This window comes from Platichthys flesus, chromosome 12 (genome assembly GCF_949316205.1).
Source record: "Platichthys flesus chromosome 12, fPlaFle2.1, whole genome shotgun sequence".
NCBI lineage: Eukaryota > Metazoa > Chordata > Actinopteri > Pleuronectiformes > Pleuronectidae > Platichthys > Platichthys flesus.
The window spans coordinates 15,856,776-15,876,956 of record NC_084956.1 but is presented as its reverse complement, the minus strand read 5'-3'; the positions used below and the strand labels follow the sequence as shown (position 1 = coordinate 15,876,956).

The following is a 20,181-nucleotide window of genomic DNA, read 5'->3' as shown; positions in this document are numbered from 1 at the left end:
TTAGAGGACCTGTAAAAAGTGAATTAGCACCATTTCGTTATCACTTATTGTTAAAGGCTCAGCATGCATATGGTTATTTAAGACTACAGTATCTTACAAGCAGAGAGACAAAAAAATATATGTTACATGCTGCATGTTTGTATAGCACTTTTTTGTGTTTTGTCCTTAGCAATTTCACGATAGGATGCAAATGCAAAGCATATCTTTATTAAAGGAAGTTCAAATTTACTTTCAAAAGCATCTCAAGAAAATTTAGCATCAATGTTTACTGCTTGCCTCAGATTTTTCTATCTCTGGTGTTTTTATTTAAAATGTTTCCAGATGCTTTTTCTCAGAAGGTTTATCGTCATTATTATCTGTTGAGCTGGCTATTTTGTTTATATGTAAGTATTTCCGAGTTTAAATGCTAATTTCGTCCATTTATCATAATTTTCATTTTAATTGTGAATTCAGTCAGATCAATGCGTATAATCAGTTTATTTTGTCCATGTTCAAACAATGGTTTAAAATGTTGAGTGTTATCCTCACTCCTGTTGGCTCTAAAGAAAATGTAGTGTAGTTGATACATTGTCAACAAGAGAACATGTAACGTCAGGAGAAGGAATGCTTCACTATCTGAGCAGAGACAGGCTGTGAGGCAGGAAAATGAGTGGAACAACTGGAGTTACTGTTTATTTTTGTCTGAGCTGTCACAATACTGTTTGTTGTGAGCCCGGGTTCATGCCCTTCTGCTGCTTATGGGCTTAAAGGCAAAGAAAACCCTTGCAGTAAATCATGTTTGAATAAATCAAGATCAAAGTGCACTGTTGAACTACAACTCTGTATTGTAGAGCCGGGCCAATATTTAACTTTTGGGCTGAGGTGATTTTAGAGATTGAAAATGATAAGTGTCTATGTATCGGCTTGTGTTCTTATTATATATAGGCTGTCATTGGTCGTTCAGCTGACCAGTTTTCATGTTGGAATAAATTGGTCAACATCATAGACTTTATATAACGATGGATGTCACATCCCCAAAATTGAAGCCAAAGTGTTTCAATTGCCACATGGGGGCTGGCTTCAGTATAAATCATCAACCCTGCATCCTCTGTTAGTTGGATGGGACATGGACCAAATGAAAGCACTTTTGCAAAAGACGATTTGTCATTTTCGATTGTAGTTATCTTTTGATGTTTATGTTTCCAGTTGGTTTGGTTTTATGTAGTTGATATTCTCAAATCTGGGTGAATCGTAATGATTGGCAGCTACCTGAGACTGACTGACATGATTGACAGAGCACATGTATCAGTGGGACCTCAATACTGTGGCTCAAGCCTTTGATCATTTCTGCACAGTCTTTGGCTCCTAATGCTCAAGCTGTCAGTGATTGTATCCAGGATATTCATTGATAGTAGGAGGGAGTGCAGACCTGTTGTCCATCTTTATATTCGATATATGGTCAGCGTATATTGATTCTAATCGTGTATCAATCTGTGACAGCCCAGCATTGACTCATAAAACTGGTCAACTGATATATTGATGTGGCTCTAGTATTATGTAAACAGGAACATAACATAATGTAATTTCTAAATTTAGTGTAGTGAAACATCCTGCAGATTAGCTACATTATGTTGTTATAAACTGAACTCCTGTTAAACATGTTCATCTTATTATTTTACTAGCTTATTTCAAAATGTGTTCCGTCTTAGTGGTTCTACAATTTATATGTACTGGCACAGACTGCTGTAAGAACCAAGCTCACAGTGAGGAGGCTGTCAGAGGTTGTTAGGTGTTACTGACGCTCTCTAGCTGGGTCTTCGGGCTGCTTCAGTCACCCTTCTTCTGTCTGTGGGGAGCTGAGCCTCCTGTGCTGGTCCCTGTAAAGAAAGGGATTCTTTTATTCCACCCAGCAGGAATGTCATTATCTTCATGACTGATTTGCTGCCTCAGGATGCTTTTTATTCTTCTCTCCTCCCTTTTTATTTTATGACCTGACAGCACAGCAGCATCTTACAGTATATATTTCTCTCATTCATTGTCTTGATACTGTCTTCACTGTCACACTTTGATTGCTGGGTCTGCTCTCGACAAGACAGACGGGGGTGTTTAACATATTTTTCTGCCCTTGTGTGGCGGTTGATTCTAAACTAAATCACAGTCAAAGTGACGCCAGTCCTCCTTTATAATTATGTTACTATTTTACTAACACATGCTCTAAAAAAGTACTTTAATTTCCCTTAGGAAACAAAAATTTAAAGCACATGAGCTTTTTGATATAAAAAGTAGGGAGAGGCTTTCTCAATGCATAACGGATACATTTCTCATATGCCTCTTTTAAAAATTGGCAGAGGATGGCTTTATGTTTGTGCGCAATTGTGTGTGTGTGTATTGGCTTTATAGTAAATTTTTTGTCACTCAGTATTACCAGGTCACCATGCAAATGCAAGATTACCACCGCATGATCAGATTATCATCTACCATGGCTCACTTAGGGGAGGCTGCAGATGCGTCAATGGGTTGGGGGGGGTCCGTTTGCGTAGCCGTTAACGTTCACTTCAGAAATCCTCCACAGTTGGCGCCAGCAGTCGAAGTGCAGTTGTCAAGTGTCTGGCCCTCACTCAACAACACCACAAATGAGCTATAGTATTTAATATCCACACACATGCTGCTGCCTGACGACACTAACAACTATCTGCCAGTGTGTTTCTCTCAGGCCTGTGACCTCTAACAAACCCATCCAGCTCAAAGAGTCCATTGCTGTAATCAGCCTGTCGGCAGTTTTAAAGTCCAGCAGGGATGTGCCTCCTCTGTGAAGTGGAGGATTGATGTGGCCCGGTCAGGCTTGTGGGGGATTGTTTGTTGATTCTTGTTAGTGATTCTCCCCCTCTGGTGCCTCCCCCTTCCACAGGTGACCTTTAAACCAGATCTGTCCACAGCTGAGGTCCATGATGAAAATATCAAAGGACCTCTTAAGGTAAGGCCAGACAGATGGAGAGGTTTGATGCTTTGTTAAATTCAGATAGAGTATTTTTTTAACACATCTATTATTTACATTTAATGCATTTTTTTTTGCAGTTGATCCTTTTTGTTTAAACTTCAAATTAATTCCAATTATGTCCCCTTTTTTGTTCCACTTCTTTGTTTTTTATCTGTTAGCATCCATTGCCTACTCATTAATTAAATAAAAACAACCTAATTAGAAACTAATAATTAGCATCTTGGTATGCCAAATAACGTCATTGAATCTGTCCAACAGGTGGGTGCTGTTGTAGAGGTGAAAAATCAGGATGGAGTTTACCAGGAGGCCACAATCAACAAGCTGACTGATGCTAGTATATATACTGTTGGTAAGTTCACAACAAACCACCTTCTTTACCTCCTGTCATGAAGAATCAAACTCTCCTCACAGCAAGCTTATTAAACGTGCATGTGGACAAACTAACCCACAAAGCGTGGAAACCATTGTGAATTTAAACTTGTTATTGCCCTAAGTTGTTGCCAGAAGCATCTGCAAGTTTGCTGTGTGTTGGATGATGTTGACTTTATAATTTGTCAGGGTCTAAGGATGGTGTTGTGTATGGTGCAGATTGTAAAGCAGCTTGTTTTGTGAGATAGGGCTATATCAATACAAATTAAATTGGCTTGACAGCAGTAAAGCTGCTGTGCTGTATCTGCTCAGTCATATCTGCAAACCATCAAATCCCAAACAGTTACTGTTGTCTTTTTGGGTTATTTATAATGTACAGGAAAACTTAAACTCAAATATATTATGTTTCCATGTTAATATATTTCGAAATATTGTCATCCAAAGCAAAGAGAAATACTGGTCAAGACAAACCCATTAAACAATTGAGAACTGTACCAATACTGGTGACTAATTCAAACGTATAATTAATTTTAAATAATTAGAGGTGGATCTCCAGAGGTAGAACATATAGTTAACATAGTCATTCAAATCTGAATTGATGGATTTATCATTTGGTCTCTAAAATATAAATAAATTGTTAAAAGAAGATCACAGGCCGACTTCCTTGAATTTATTTTTGTGACCAATTCTGCATCACTCTGAGGTATTTGTTTTGCAATTAAGTTAAAGAGAAATGCAGCAAGTGCTTAATTAAGATTTGAGAAGTTGGAACCAGCTAAAAGTTAGAACCTTAGCATGAAAAATGCAAATTGAGTTGAAAAACTGTTGCTGTCATTTTCATGGCAAGTTGTAAGTGCGAGTTTTTCAAGCGCACACAGTTAAAATGTTAGATAATCCAAGGCACACAGCATAAAGGCTGCTGCTCAGATCTGCAGTTTCTCAGCAGCTGTTCATCTCTTAAGAAACACCCATGGGGTTTTTCCTGTCTTGGAAACACTTGTCTTTTCTTTCATCCGTGAGAAAACAAAAACACAAGTCACTGCGGAAGTTACCATAAGTGACTTTTCCCTCATTGTTGTTGCCAAATACATATGATTAATGAGATTTAAGGACTTACACATCTGGGTTTGTCTGAAAGCGAAAGTAAGTCTGTTTTTGATCCTCAATATGATGTATATTGTGATTTTGTATATTGTAATATTATGTGGCCGCACATTGTAAACATCTATGACCATTTTATAACCGTCGATGCATTAGACAGTTCCCCCACGTCTCCTATTTTTCCCATTTACTCCACTCTCTGATGCACAGAGGGTTCTTGAAGCTCTGATAGAGCCATGAGCTGGAAGCGACACTGTCACTGTCTGTTGGATTTATCCACAAACATAATTTGTTTTCGGCGGATCATAAAACAAGCAGACATTTTGTATCTCTGTGTGTGGCGTGTATTGGGGGACTCCTTGCCTACATACAGCAGGCTAATAGTTTTCACTCTCATCTCTGCAGTCTTTGACGATGGCGATGAGAAGACCCTGAGGCGTTCCTCTCTCTGCCTGAAAGGAGCACGTCACTTTGCAGAGAGCGAGGCAAGTATTGCGCTGTCCTTCAGCTTCCTGGGGACTCAGTCTGTTTCATAGCTTTTGTTTAGTCAAAACAGTCTCACATCTCTATTCACAGTGCTCAAATTAAAAAGCTTCTCATGAATAGTACCATATTGGCCTCTAGAAGTTCACCTGTGAAATATTTTCAGGATATGTCAACTCACATTACAGGAAAGTGCTGTGAGGGTAAATCTCTCTGTTTGTAACTGTTGACATTTCTTCAGGGTATACACAATCCATCTTCTGTCTTCAAATTTAGTGTGTGACAAGTCGCCACTGAGGCTCATTTCTGTTCTCTCCTCTGCAGACACTTGACAGACTCCCCCTCACCAACCCCGAGCACTTCGGCACACCTGTCATCGGCAAGAAGGGCAACCGCGGACGACGATCAAACCCTATGTGAGTGTTGGCCTCCGCCTCTGTACATCCTGCAGGGCTGGTATCATACTTGATGTTATCAGATGTCTGTGATGCCGGTGGGGAGGTTTTTCTCTGCCGACCCAGAACCATCAGTAATGGGCTCACCCATTTTTAAGCGTGCTGCTGACAGCAGTTGAACTGAAAGATTTACACTCATCTCCTTCCCCTCATAAACAACCCCTGAGGCCTGCAGAGGACGGCCTACTTGCCTCCTCAAGTTCCTTAATCACGCCTGGCTCCCGTGTGTGAATGTGTGTGTCTGTCCTGCTGAACTAAATGTGCCAATGGGTGTTTTGTGCTCTGATATGCCTACTCCTGGTAGACTGCAGAGTTTTCATCAGGGAATAGGAACTGCTGAGGGATTTCATTTTTGTCACTGGAAATAATTGTGGCTCCACACTGTTATAAAGAGGACACTCTGCTACATAATCTCATTCTCTGACACCCATTGCTAATGGCACTCTGAGAAAAGTCAATATTACTCTAAACATTGATGCAATATTGACCTGGAGTGGTCCCAGCTGCACATTAGCACCTTAGACCAGTTGTCTTCCGGTGCACTAAAAGTCTAAACTGTTTAATAACAAGGGCTGACAATGCAGCACATTTGGAGATCAAAGCTACTAGAGTGGTTGTTTTAAAGGAAGAGTTCAAAATTTTTTTGGGGGGGGGGAATTTGCTTTCTTGTGGAGAGTCCTCATGTGTGGACCATAAAGAATGGAAACAGGAGGTAACAGGTAGCCTGCCTCTACTAGAAAGCAACACATTATGACTTGTTTGTTTAACCATGAGGTTGCCAGGCAACCAGCAGAGATACCAAGAAGTCACTGGTACTGGGTCAATAACAGAAAAATACAGATGGTCAATGGTAGCTGGCTGCAGTATAAGTCATAAACTACACTTCCTCCATGTTAATAGATGGGAGATGGCCCAAATAAAAATAAATTCGCGCCAAAGAAAATTTTTCGTCAGTTTCTGTCATTTTACAGTTGGCAGCTGTTACTGTGGCGACATATTTTCAGGTGCTAAATTTTCTTCGAAATTTAGTGTTGATCAATTATTGATTATTTACAGCAGAGACTTGACTTTTTACAACTGGTCATGTGGGTTTATCGATTTTTTTTTTAATTTAGCGACAAAAATTGCTCACATATAAGATTTCTGCACCTAATATGTAAATATCTCAGACAGATAAGGAAATTAAATCATGACATGGTGAAGGTCATCTTTACTGCAATACACACACGCTAAATTTACTACATTTGGTAATCCTCTTATTGACACATGCTTTCCCCTGTCACTGCAGCTCAATTAGAGATATAAAGATGCCATTTTTGGCATCCGGAGACTGTGTCATGCTAAACCTAGCATTTAACTGTCTGGAGTGTTTAAATATGTGGTGGTAAACTGCTGGTATCTTTTCAGACTTATCACTGGTGAAATTTCTCCATGGTGGCACGACAAGGCAAAAAGAAGATGTATCTATCCAATCGATCATCACTTTAACACCTCAATGTCTTGTCCCGGCACGTACTTAGTTTAGTGGGAGCGACCGCACATCTCTCTCGCTACTTATAGGTCCAGGCTGAGTTAACTTGGCTCCTTTCCCTGTTCTCCTCCCTTTCAGGGACAGCCTTTCATTAGGTATTATACTGTAACATGAGCTTATCCACACACTTTGTAGCTGACTAAAGTGACCTGGCATACACCTTTCTGTGGCTGCAATAACAGGCTGGTACATCTTTCTTCTAACTCTGTTTATTGAGTTACTGGAGACGGACAAATTGTCATTGAAAAACAACAAGCATATATTAATTCATTTAATTATTAAATGTTTGTTTACTTCCATAGAGAAAGGGAACATGGATAGGGATAGAAGACAGAGTTCAGGGAGAGACTGGGGTAAAGAAAGATAGATGAGACAAAAAATGAACTTATCATGGGAAGTCGGGATTGGACCCTGATTGGTCTAATAGTCCAAGATTCAAGCCTTAGCGGTACCGTACTTCAAAAGGCACGTTTCCAAAACAAATTAAATAAGAAATAAATGACAATTATTAATGCAATTATAATTACAATTTTTTAATCTATTAATCCTTTATTTCTTTTCTCAGACTCCATAAAGTCCCATTGCCCCCATGCCAAACCTTTTGATCTGGCTTGTGCTGGTAAATCTCCTTTTAGGTTAAATTAAATTGTTGTGGTAAAACGCCAAATCTTAATAAACATTATCTCAAGTCACTTTTCATAGAAGGTTGAGACCTTAAAATGATAAAGAAGGTCATTTTGGATCCTAACCATGAATCAGGAACAAAAGGGGAGTATTTCCTGTAACTCGACACAGGTTTAATTCTAGTTTAGCTTTGGATGGAGCAAGGCTAGCTGCTTCCTGCTGCCTCCAATCTTTGAGCTAAGCCAAGCTAATGGGCTGTTGGCTGTATTTTCCTATTTAGCATATAGACATTGCATTATAGTTGTCATTGTTTGTGGTTCAAACTCTGCCCTAAATGACTTAGTCAGTCACTAAGAGTTGTGTGATTATGACTTCAATGTAAAGCATATTCAATGTTGTTGCTGTTGTCGTAGGAGTGTTAAGTAGCAGCAGTCTGGCTGATTTACAGTTCTCAGAGTATGTGTGTGCGTGCGTGTGTGAGAGAGAGAGAGTGTGTGTGAGACAGACAGTGCTGTTCTCAGAACAAGCCTAGTGAGGCATAAAAAGTTCACCCCCGAATATACAGGTATAAATACTGTACAAAGCCGGAACACCAGCCTCTGCTGGGTAGTTGAAATATTTATCTTTTTATTTTTATAAAAAGATAAAGAAATGGCTCGTGAGGCCCGGAACACATCAAATAAAGAATCAGAAACAACTGTTGCCACTAAATAATAACAAATGTTTATTGGTTGAAACAAACAAATATTTAGAAAGGCAACAAACCAAAAGGGTTGGAGGTTCCCGGCCGAAACAAACAAAAGAGAGGGGAACACTGAGCCAGCCATCGGCCGTCGAAGTCAGTGTTCACCCCCGAACTAAGTCTGCCTAAATAACCCACTACCTAAATGAAAGAAAAAGGTTATCCGAAAACAGGACTACCGGGAACCCCCGAACCAACTACCAACATAACAAAAGCTCAAAAGGACTTCCGGCATGGGGGAAACCGGAGCCTCGGTCTCCTCACCCGTTCACCTGCATGGAAGAATAGAGAGCGAGAAAGAAATTCACAGCCTCCTTAAGTCAGCTCCAGCTGACGAGGTGATGAGTCTCACCTGAGGACTGGCTGCGTGGAGAGAGAGAGAAAGGTGGAGAGAGGCACAAACACACACACATTCTCACACAGAGCCCCACCTCCTGGCCACACGTAACACCCCCACCCAGAGCTTGTGAATAGCCGGGGGCAAACGTGAAGACCAGGGAGGAAGGAAAAAAAAACAACACATTCACAAGACCTAACACCGTGACAACGTGTCGGCCAGGACGTTGTCCCGCCCCTTCACATGCCGAATGACCACGTTAAAGGACTGCAGGAAGAGCGCCCAGCGCATTAACCTCTGGTTAGTGTTCCGCATCTGATTCACAAAAACTAAAGGATTGTGGTCCGTATACACCACAGTTGGCGAACTCGCGGAACCCACATAAACTTCAAAGTGGCTCAGCGCCAGGACCAAGGCCAATGCCTCCTTCTCAATAGTAGAGTACACGCGCTGGTGTTTGTTGAACTTCTTGGAGAAGTAAGAGACGGGATGTTCAACCCCGTCCCCCCCCTCCTGAAGCAGAACAGCACCCGCACCCGCATCACTGGCATCAACAGACAGTTTAAATGGACGATCAAACACAGGGGCAGACAGGACTGGGGCCGTAGTCAACAAAGCCTTAATACAGTCAAAAGCAAGCTGACAGCCCTCAGTCCAGCGAAAACACACCTTCGGGCTCAACAAGTCAGTGAGGGAAGCAGCTACCGCAGAAAAGTTCTTACAAAAACTACGGTAGTAGCCCGCCATCCCCAGAAACCGGCGCAATTCCCGCCGTGAACGAGGGACAGGGAAAGAAAGAATAGCCTCCACCTTGGAGTGCACCGGCCTGACTTGGCCCCGACCAACCACTTTGCCCAAATAGGTCACTGTCGCCTGGCCAAACTCGCACTTATCAAGGTTTAAAGTAAGATTGGCGTCACGCAAACGCCCAAACACAGAATACAGCTGCTGAATGTGCTCGTCCCAGGACCCAGAATACACAACAATGTCGTCCAAATATGCCTCACAACCAGAAAGACCAGACAACACAATATTCACCAGCCGCTGAAAAGTTGCTGGCGCATTACGCATGCCAAACGGCATCACAGTGTACTGAAGGAAAGCGTCTGGAGTCACAAAAGCAGAAATTTCTTTCGCCCGAGGAGTCAGTGGCACCTGCCAATATCCCTTTAACAGGTCAAGTTTGGTTACATACTTGGCACCGCCAACATTATCCACACAATCCTCAACTCGGGGAAGAGGATAACAATCAGGCCTAGTGACTCCATTCACTTTCCTAAAGTCTGTACAGAACCGGTCTGAACCATCAGATTTCATAGCCAGCAGACAGGGAGAACTCCAGGGACTACAGCTGGGTTCAGCAATACCGTGGCCCAACATGTAGTCCACCTGCTTCTGCAAGCGTGCACGTTTTTCTGGATTAACTCTGTAGGCATGTTGTTTAATCGGAAACGAATCTCCTACTTCAACATCATGTTGCAGCACCTGGGTCTGAGAGGGCACATCAGAGAACAGTGACATATGTGAACCAATCAAACGGACCACATCCTCACCCTGAGACGGAGGCAGATGCGAAACACAACCATCAAGATTAACCAGCAGTTCAGAGTTCTTCAAACGCCCATGAACAACAGCACTGGACAAGGCAACGACATCACCATCAAAATCCAACTCCTCAGACTCCGGCAAATCGGCACCGGACAGCGCCACAGCCGCCTCACCCTGATCAATCACTTCAGCACCGGACAGTGCCACAGCCGCCTCACCCTGATCACTCACTTTAGCACCGGACAGCGCCACAACAGATTTCAATACAACAAGGGAGGGTGAAACAGACCCTCGCTCCAGATAGGGCTTCAACATGTTGACATGACAAAGCCGACTTCGCCTCCTGCGGTCCGGGGTCGCGACCACATAGTCACGAGCGCCAACCTTCTCCCGGACAACATATGGCCCACTGTAACGTGCCTGTAACGATGAGCCAGGAATGGGCAACAGCACCAACACTTTGTCCCCTGGGCTGAAGCTACGGCTCTGCGCATCTTTGTCGAACCAACGCTTCATCTTGCCCTGGGCAACAACCATGCTCTGTTTAGCCAGCTCACAAGCACGATGAAGTTTTGAACGAAAATCACACACATAGTCCAGCAGATTCTGTGGTTCTGCACTACCAACCCATTTTTCATGTAGCAATTTAAGCGGACCGCGCACCGTATGGGCAAACACAAGCTCAGCAGGACTGAAACCCAGCGACTCCTGTACCACCTCACGCACAGCAAAGAGAAGCAGGTGGACACCCTCATCCCAATCCTTACCATACTCGAGGCAGTAAGTGCGCAGCATAGATTTTAGGGTCTGGTGAAACCGCTCAAGCGCACCCTGACTCTCTGGATGGTACGCGCTGGAATGACAATGAGAAATGTCAAGCTGCTTCACCACCTGTGCAAAAACCTTAGACATAAAATTCGACCCCTGGTCCGTCTGCACCACCCGTGGCAAACCAAACAAGGAAAAAAACTTAGTCAACGCTTTAATGACTGCAGGGGCGGTGATCCTCCGCAGAGGAATAGCCTCAGGAAAACGAGTGTTAACGCACATAATGGTCAGGAGAAACTGATGACCCGCCTTTGTACGGGGAAGAGGCCCTACACAGTCTACGATAACACGTTCGAAAGGCTCCCCTACAACAGGAATCGGATAGAGTGGAAACGGGGGAATGGTTTGATTGGGCTTACCAGAGAGTTGACAGACATGGCAGGTCCTACAGTGCTGACGCACATCGGCTTTAAGACCCGGCCAAAAAAAACAACGCAACACTCTATCATATGTCTTATTTACCCCAAGATGGCCAGCCAGAGGATTATCATGGGCCAGCTTCAAAACTTCTGGTCGAAACAGCTGTGGAACTACAACTTGCTTCACAACCCCCCAATCCTCTTGAAAACCCAAACGTGGTGGCAGCCACGCACGCATCAGCACCCCGTCCTTCAAGAAATACCTGGGAGACCCACCCCCATCATCATCATTCAAACCCACAGCCGCAAAAAGAGAAACCAGCGTGGGATCACGCTGCTGTTTGATAATAAGCTGTTCACGTGACATGGACAATTTAACATCTGAACTGTCCAATATAGAAAGGGGAGATGGCGGAGGAAAAGGAACCGGGCCTGGGGAGGGAAAGGCTGGTAACACTGACGAACCGTCCCCAGCCATAAAACTGTCACTCAATTCTACTTCCTCATCACTGACACCGACAATAACAGGCCCCGTAACCAACTCCGAGTCCAGGTGAATGGTGTGCAAAGGAATCCCCACAAACTGCATCCCAAACCCACGGACTAACGCAGCCGAGTCGGTTGAAGATTTCTCAGACAGAGGCAACACTCCACTCAAAATGACCGACTGAGAGGCTGCACTGTCCCTCAGAATAACGACAGGGACTTTCGGGCCTCCCGCAGTCAGCGAGACCGCCCCCTTCATGACGAAAGGCAAAAACACATCATCAAGCTCCGGAGACTTGATGATGTTACGTGTGGCCAGGAGGTGGGGCTCTGTGTGAGAATGTGTGTGTGTTTGTGCCTCTCTCCACCTTTCTCTCTCTCTCCACGCAGCCAGTCCTCAGGTGAGACTCATCACCTCGTCAGCTGGAGCTGACTTAAGGAGGCTGTGAATTTCTTTCTCGCTCTCTATTCTTCCATGCAGGTGAACGGGTGAGGAGACCGAGGCTCCGGTTTCCCCCATGCCGGAAGTCCTTTTGAGCTTTTGTTATGTTGGTAGTTGGTTCGGGGGTTCCCGGTAGTCCTGTTTTCGGATAACCTTTTTCTTTCATTTAGGTAGTGGGTTATTTAGGCAGACTTAGTTCGGGGGTGAACACTGACTTCGACGGCCGATGGCTGGCTCAGTGTTCCCCTCTCTTTTGTTTGTTTCGGCCGGGAACCTCCAACCCTTTTGGTTTGTTGCCTTTCTAAATATTTGTTTGTTTCAACCAATAAACATTTGTTATTATTTAGTGGCAACAGTTGTTTCTGATTCTTTATTTGATGTGTTCCGGGCCTCACGAGCCATTTCTTATAGGTCCGTAACAGCCTGCTGGAGCTGCTTGCATTGTCATTGGCTGCCTGTCTACGGGCCACGATGACGGTTAAGACAGCTGAGAATGATCCGCCTCGTCAATACGCTGATCCTAATGAGTGAGCTCATCAATGGAACCAACCTCATGTTTCTCTGTGATACATAATAGTTTGTCTACTCAGATCGCTGGTAGTTTTGCTGTGCTGTGGGTTGTTAATTGGAGACTTTATTATACATTGTGGCTGAGTAGCTGCTAAATGAAAAGATGATTTGTCAGCAGAAATCCTTTGTCTGTCTATACTGAGAAGGAACTGTATTACAATTTTATTTACCTAATCCGTTTATTTATAGTGTGGAGTAATATGACATATTTGCAGCTCTATGAACAACCAGGATGATTTTCTTTCATTAAACAACAATGCTAATAGGTCGACTTTTCTCAGTCAACTGAGATCCAATATCTCATAACTATCTCTTAATAGAAGCTGTTACAGCTTTTAGGAGTTTAATGGTATATTAATTGGTTGTCTTCTAAATTGTAACAATAGTTTTCACAATTTTTTAACATTCTATAATGTCCATAGTGAATTCATCATTGACCCACAGAGCATAAGCTAAAATTTAATAAAATCCTCAAAACTGAGAAGCTGGAACCAGAGAAAGTTCTTTGTTGCTCTAAGCTGTGAATAAATTCACAGGGCTGAATTCACCGGATGTGAAGAATTTAAATATATTTACTTTTCTCCCACAGTCAAGAAGAAGAGGCGTCTTCATCTTCCAGTGAAGAGGAGGAGAGTGATCAGCGGCAGAATGAGGAAATGTTCGGCAAAGTGGTCTGTGTGGAGGGGGTCACCACCGGGGACAAGAAGAAGAGCACGTGGTACCCTGCACTGGTGAGTCTCCGTTCCATCACTCTGAAGAAGAAAGGGGCTTCCACTCCTGGTTCTCATGTACACTCACATCATTGTATATTTATGGAATTCTATAAATCTGAATGTTTATACAATTAAATAGCTGATTTCTATAAAGACAAACTTTGTGCAGCAGCTGCCTGACTGAACTTGATGAGTTTCCAAGAGTCAAAACAGCTTGACTCATAAAAAAAAAAGACACTGCAGCTTATTTTCCCTGATGTGTGTAACAGTGCAGTTTAAACATAGTTTGGATGTGATCAGTCTTTTCCAATCCATCTCCTCCCAGCCTTAACCCTCAGCTACTGCTTGTGCATAATGCAATAGTGACAGGCGTTGTTTGTTTACGTAAGTGTTAAAAGTATAACTGGGCGAATGAGAGAGGGTGGGGAAAGCTGTGCCTTTTAACAGTGTAGTCATCACAGCCCCGCCTCCAGCATTTGTTGTTCTTGGCTGGCCATTGACCGAGCACCATGCTGCCTCCTTGTGACAGCCCAGAGAAGTACAATACACAGTTGCCTGTCATTGTTTATACTGTGACCGTATGGCAGAGGCGTGGAGTCGCACACTGGTAAATCACTCATCTGTGACAAACTGTGTGCTCTGAAAATGCCAAGTTAAATAAAAGACAAACCAAACAGGGACTGTAGGAGCGAGCTCGGTGCATTCAGTTACATATTTCCAGCACAGCGCATGCGTCAAAAAGGGAAATGATCTCACAGTGCAAACACAAGTCATGGTGGTCAAGTAAAATCTTCCCTGCAGCGAGTGTGTGTTTGCAAGCAGATAATGCTGGTATAAATCAGACAGTGCTGCTTCCTCTGGATTAGACCCTGATATGGAAAAACTCTCACTGATGTGTCTCTATCATAATAAACCCTTCAGCTCCTCTGCCTGTTTGTCTTAATTTCATATATGCATGTTCTGTCATTTAACAGCATTGCCTATTGCTCAAGCTACTGCCTCTCTCTCTCTCACAAACACACACGCTACCACCTCATCTGACCTATTAACCGTCTCTTGTTTGTGTTCAACAAGGTCATCTCCCCGGACTGCAATGAAGATGTGAATATGAAAAAGGACAACATCTTCGTCCGCTCGTTCAAAGATGGAAAATTGTGAGTCATTACTAATGAACCAAAATGCACACTTATGATTATCAGTATATTAATTTACATTTGTATTATTAAGACATAAATTATGTTTATGTTCAGCTTATCATTTCAAAAGTAACAAGGAAAACTGAATATAGCACAGCACCAAGTTGATGTGTGATGGTTACTTAAATAATTATGGGGAAAATTCTTTTGAGAAGCTTTGGCAATATGATGATATGCATGTTCATTTTATGAATGGGCTTAGTTGCTCCTGATTAGTTTTCTATATCTGTTCATCACCTAATCATTAAGTCCCGGTGTAAAACATCCCCATCAGTAGTATACAGTAAGTAAATACGGCCTGGAACCACACTGCCAGATTGTTTTGTCTGTGGTGGAGAGAGGAATAAGTCCTGTCAGGAGTCTGCGCTCAGCAGATCGTGTCTTACTGCAGCCTTTCTGTATGTGGGTAGTGACGTGCCGTAGCCCACACAGAAGTTAATCTGGTGTTTCCTCGTTGCTTCAGGGACTTCCCTTATTGTCTGTTTTAATTCCACTGAAGACAGAACAGCCTTGAGTCTGCATTCCTTCATAGATATCCCGTGTAATTCACTGACATGACCCTTAATCTGCAGCTGAAGACGACACAGTCGCAGCACAGGAAGTGTTATCGCTTGTATTCTGTCTAATGGTCAGGTGAAGGGTAAAGTTGATGCGAGGGATAAGATAAGAGTGATAAATCCCCTAAGAACTGGAAGTCATATACTTTTAAAGTATTTCCTCTCTGAGTGAGCACGGTGCCCTGTGGTGGTGTTTGCTGCAAATTAAATCACATAGGAGCAGTCTACCCTTCTGTTTGGTTGCAGTTAAGTTCACTCATTGAAATCCGCATATCCAAGGGCGGGCGCTAGACATAATAATGTAGGGTGTCGGAAAATCTATATCATTATTAATGAGTTTCTTAGGTCTGTGTTTCCCCAAGTCATCCTGCTTTTATGTGGATGGAATAATAAGGATGAAAATATATTATTACTGTTACCCTTGATGTATCAGTCTGATGCATCTGTAATGTCTCTTTTTTTTTTACCATATGATTTATAGCCGGTGTAGCTGACTATATTATGACACAAAACAACTGAGCTTTTTATTGTTCCTGTGGCGACGACAGGCATGTCGTCACTCTGATGCACATGGGAGTAAACTGCATACATGATCAGTGGGAAATCACAATAATCAATCCTGATTGACAGGCCAGGTCTACCCAGTCCTTAGCAAACAGCTTTTCTACTGGTTTTTATTCAGAAAGAGCAAAATATCCACATGGTGCTGTCAACTTTGAGACCCACGGTGCAGAAGACCTGCTAAGATGGTACCAATATCTAGTTTTTTTTAAACTGATAATATAAATCAGTCAAAATTCTTAGACAGTTAATATTTCATGGTTAACAGTGAATAGTTCACATTCGTCAACATCAGGTTTAGACTTTCTCTACCCTCTTATCAACAATGTTACAGTTTCTACCAGGCTGCCCCATTTCCTGAAGCCTTTTTTACACTTGAAATGTTTTCAAGTGTTTTCCATTCTTTAACACCCGTACCCTCGCTCCACCTGACATTATTTATTATTTTACTCTTTATCATTCATGTCAGCCTCTTCTCGTCCCATTCTTCCTGAAGTATTTCAACTTGCTGCTCCCTGTGCGGTGTGCTGCTGTTGTTTTTTTTAACAGGGGGTCACGGCCATAGACCATGTGACCCCTTCCCGCACAGCACCGAGGTCAGTGTGTTCATTTATCTCTGGAGAGTGAAGTATTGTTAGTGGTCACCGTTCAGTGTGGCTTTACCAAAACAATGGGTTTGGAAAATGTTTTTTCAGGGAAAGCAAGGTCACATCCAGAAGGGAGACCGGAGCTGTCAGGAAGCGGGTATTCTTATTTAGTCAGATCCGGCTACCATAGCAACAATGGAAACAGTTACTATTTTTTTACTGGTCTTTTGGCTGCCTGGCAAACTTGAACGTGCTATTGAAGTACGCAGAAAAAAAAACAGTTAAATCATTGCACAAATGTTTTAAACTGAGCCTTTTAGAATAGAATACACAAAGCTAGGCTGCAAACTGCATGTTTAATGTAATTAATCGATTCATAAAATTCTGTATGAAAGGGAATAATAAATAGTAGTATAATTCTGCACCATGGTAGTGGCATGACTTTAGGGATGGCAAGGGCTTTGGAAATTAACTGTTGTGACATTTTGTGCAGATGTGCATGGTCCCCAGAGGGTTAATCTTGATGATTTTGGTGATTTCATCTTTCTGCACAATGAGCGTGACATTTTATCTCGACAGCTATTTGTTTATGAAAATGACTAACAAATGACATTCCCATCGGCCTCAACAGTTATTCTGCTAATTAGCAGATGTTATTAAGCATCTGATTGCATTTAGCTCAAAATGCTTCTGTGCCTTACATATTCACAGAGCTGCCTGCGTGGCTGAATACCCTTTTAATCCTATTTATCCTTTTAATTAATGACAGTTAAATAAATAAATAAATCTTTGCACCTTTTGTATACATTCAAGTGCATTAGGGAACCAGTGGCACTAACACAAACACACACAGCTGTGATTTAGGAGTTGGAGCTGGTCGTCCACTTACTGGAGGGTTGGTGGTTCAATCCCGGTTAAGATACTGAACCCCAAATTGCCCCTGATCGCTGTGCCTACAGTGTATGAATGGTGCGTGATAGAAAACTGCTGCACATAGAAGTGGTGAATGAATGTGTGTGTAAATGGCTTGTACTGTAAAGCACCCTGGGTGGCTAAGACTGGAAAAGATATTTGCTAACACGGTTTAAAAAAAATCAGGAATTAAAGGTAATGTCTATTTCCCATGAGCTTGTTGAGCTGCAATAAACAGTTGGATCTATTGGATCAGCTCAGCAGCCGAGACTCTAACAGATTTCAGTTTACAAACTCCACTGTTACATCTATCTGACAAATCACTGACACTTTGGCCAGTTGCTGTAGAGATGCTGGAAGAAAAGAGGCTGTGTGAATCTGGTCATGACTGTTCATGTCTGTTCAACTTCTGAAGTTGTTGTTGGTGCTGGGCTCTACGGTTAGAAACTATTTTCACTCTGCCAATAAGAGTTTAGGTAGTTTAATCTGTTGCTGCTATACATCTTATTTTTTTAGTCCAACTTTCCTTTCAGTAGAACACAATTCTGCGAAAATCTTTTGGCTGGTTTCTACTTTCACCTTCAGTCACATCCTAGAGCTGAACCATAGTCTAGTATCAAGCTGTGCTGTTCACACTATCATTACTGTGCACATTTTAATCAGAGTCGCTGTGTTTGTTTTTGTAGCTCCACGGTGCTGAGGAAGGACGTCCGTGAGATCAGTAGCGACTGTCCTCCAAAAGCCGACGCAGGGCTCAAACCTGGTGAGTTTAAAGGAAAGCTTTTATCTTACAGAAGCCAAGCAAAGTGCGCATCGAGTCCCAGACATCTGTGAGCTGGTCTGTGTGTTGACACACTTGGCAAAAAATACTCTGAGTAGGTTGCAGCGAGGCAGACTGAAGAAAGAGAAGTTCTGTTTTTGTTCCGGGGAATGCAGCAGTGAAGAGCGCCTGTCACAGCTGAGTTTATTTTTATTTGAAGTCATCACCAGGATTTTTATATAGTGCCCCTGTTTCTTTTCTGCTGCAGAGCTCTGACATTCTCATAATTACTGTAAGGAAGCAGCTCTGTATTATCCTAGTCTTCACAGGTGGTTGACTCACAACTGTGATATTTCCTGCGTTGCAAAACCACGAAACCAGCATCTGCAAAGGTGGTTAGATGCTGCTTAAGTACCACCTGTGACATTGTGGCTGAGTGCTTCTGCTGCTCCGCGTCACAGCAAATACTCAGGACAGCTTTTCATGTTGCTGAGTTCCATGGCTGAATTCTACTCATGTTTATGTCAGTGTCTTTTCTACTGTCACACTTTTGTATATTATATTCAGAACCAAGATTGTAGTTATAAATGTAGTTAATCACTACTGATTCTCAGTTTAATGTGAATTATCTGGTTTCCTTCAATTGAATTCACTGTTTGATTAGTTCACTACAAGCAAATGTACACGTAGGACTCCAAATACCCACACACCATACACACACACACACACACAAACACACAAACCTAGGGGCAGATGTCATGGGGTTCAAATCTAATAAATGAAGGTATTACATTTGAAATATATTTGTCCTTGTTTTCTATTGATTTATAATATTTACTTTTCACCTTGCCTGTGGAAATACCTGATCCATTCTTTAAAATATAAAATATTTGGTTATTAAGCAGCAGTAAGTAAAGATCAGCTGCTTGACTCAGTCCACAGAGCCCTGGAGCTGAGCTGTTCACCTGTTTATTCAAAGCTCAGAGAAGTTTGACTCAGTACACTTTTTTACAGCTGGACGCCTATCTATTCAAATTGTATTAATGATGAACGTGTCCAAATCGCAAAAAATCAGACTTTGCTTTTGCTAGGACCCTCAACAATACACATGCTAAGTGTATAGCCGATTAGATAAACTTGAGATATGTGCTCCACTTACAGCGATTTTTAGAATTAGTAGTATTGAACCTGTGCTCTGTTGATTTATTACTCATCTTTTTATTTAGCCTGGTAATTGTTCTATCTATTAAAGTCAAGTTTTACATGCTCAGTTTGTGAGACAACTAGCAGCAGGGAATGACGAGCAGCAAACACTGAGCTAAGTTGAAATGCCATAATGCATTTTCCGTGTGCGTTTGACAGCGCTGGACGCAGCCTTCGAGTTCCAGCATCAGTTGCTCGTGCCCAGCACCTGGAAGACAGAAGTGAAAGAAGAAAGCTCCAGCAGTGAGGAGGAGGATGATGATGAAGAGGAAGAGCAGCAGGCAGATGCCAGTGGTGAAGAAGAAGAGGTAATGGGGGTGCACATGATCTTATCCCTGCTACATCAGAGTTGAAAACGATTTTCAAAGTGTCTCTTTTCCTGTCGGCAGGAGGAAGTGGAGCCGTTTCCAGAGGAGAGGGAGAACTTCCTGCAACAGCTTTACAAGTTCATGGAGGATCGAGGTAAAGTCTACATTTCTCTTAAACGTGTCTTTCATGTTTTGTTTTAGTTGCAGCCGTAGAAATAAAAAAATGTTACGACAAATTCTTCACACTAAGACTAGGTCCATGAGGGTTAATGGAAACACAAGTTTTTATATTTTTCACCTTTTCAGTCAAAAGTTTTTTTCCATGCCTCATTGTGCTCCACAGCCTTTAACGTCTCTGTTGAAATAAACCTGTTCTATGTTCCACCTCCTCAGGAACTCCCATCAACAAGCGACCCGTTCTGGGCTACAAGAACCTGAACCTGTTCAAGCTCTACAGGCTGGTGCACAAACTGGGAGGCTTTGAGAAGGTGAGTGCTGCTCTGACGATAACTCCTGCTGCCATTTGATTCTG

At 42.5% G+C, this 20,181-nt stretch overlaps 1 protein-coding gene across 5 annotated transcripts in view; it reads left to right on the top strand.

Annotated features, from left to right (window-relative positions):
* arid4b (AT-rich interaction domain 4B) overlaps positions 1-20,181 on the top strand; it is a 44,008-nt gene that overhangs the window by 12,852 nt on the left and 10,975 nt on the right. For all 5 annotated transcript variants that reach the window (XM_062400414.1, XM_062400412.1, XM_062400413.1 and 2 more), the window contains exons 4-13: positions 2,888-2,953; positions 3,236-3,326; positions 4,853-4,932; positions 5,255-5,346; positions 13,442-13,583; positions 14,640-14,719; positions 18,065-18,141; positions 19,501-19,649; positions 19,731-19,803; positions 20,043-20,137. In XM_062400414.1, coding sequence (XP_062256398.1) covers positions 2,888-2,953; positions 3,236-3,326; positions 4,853-4,932; positions 5,255-5,346; positions 13,442-13,583; positions 14,640-14,719; positions 18,065-18,141; positions 19,501-19,649; positions 19,731-19,803; positions 20,043-20,137 — 945 coding nt within the window. The remainder of the gene's footprint in view (positions 1-2,887; positions 2,954-3,235; positions 3,327-4,852; positions 4,933-5,254; positions 5,347-13,441; positions 13,584-14,639; positions 14,720-18,064; positions 18,142-19,500; positions 19,650-19,730; positions 19,804-20,042; positions 20,138-20,181) is intronic.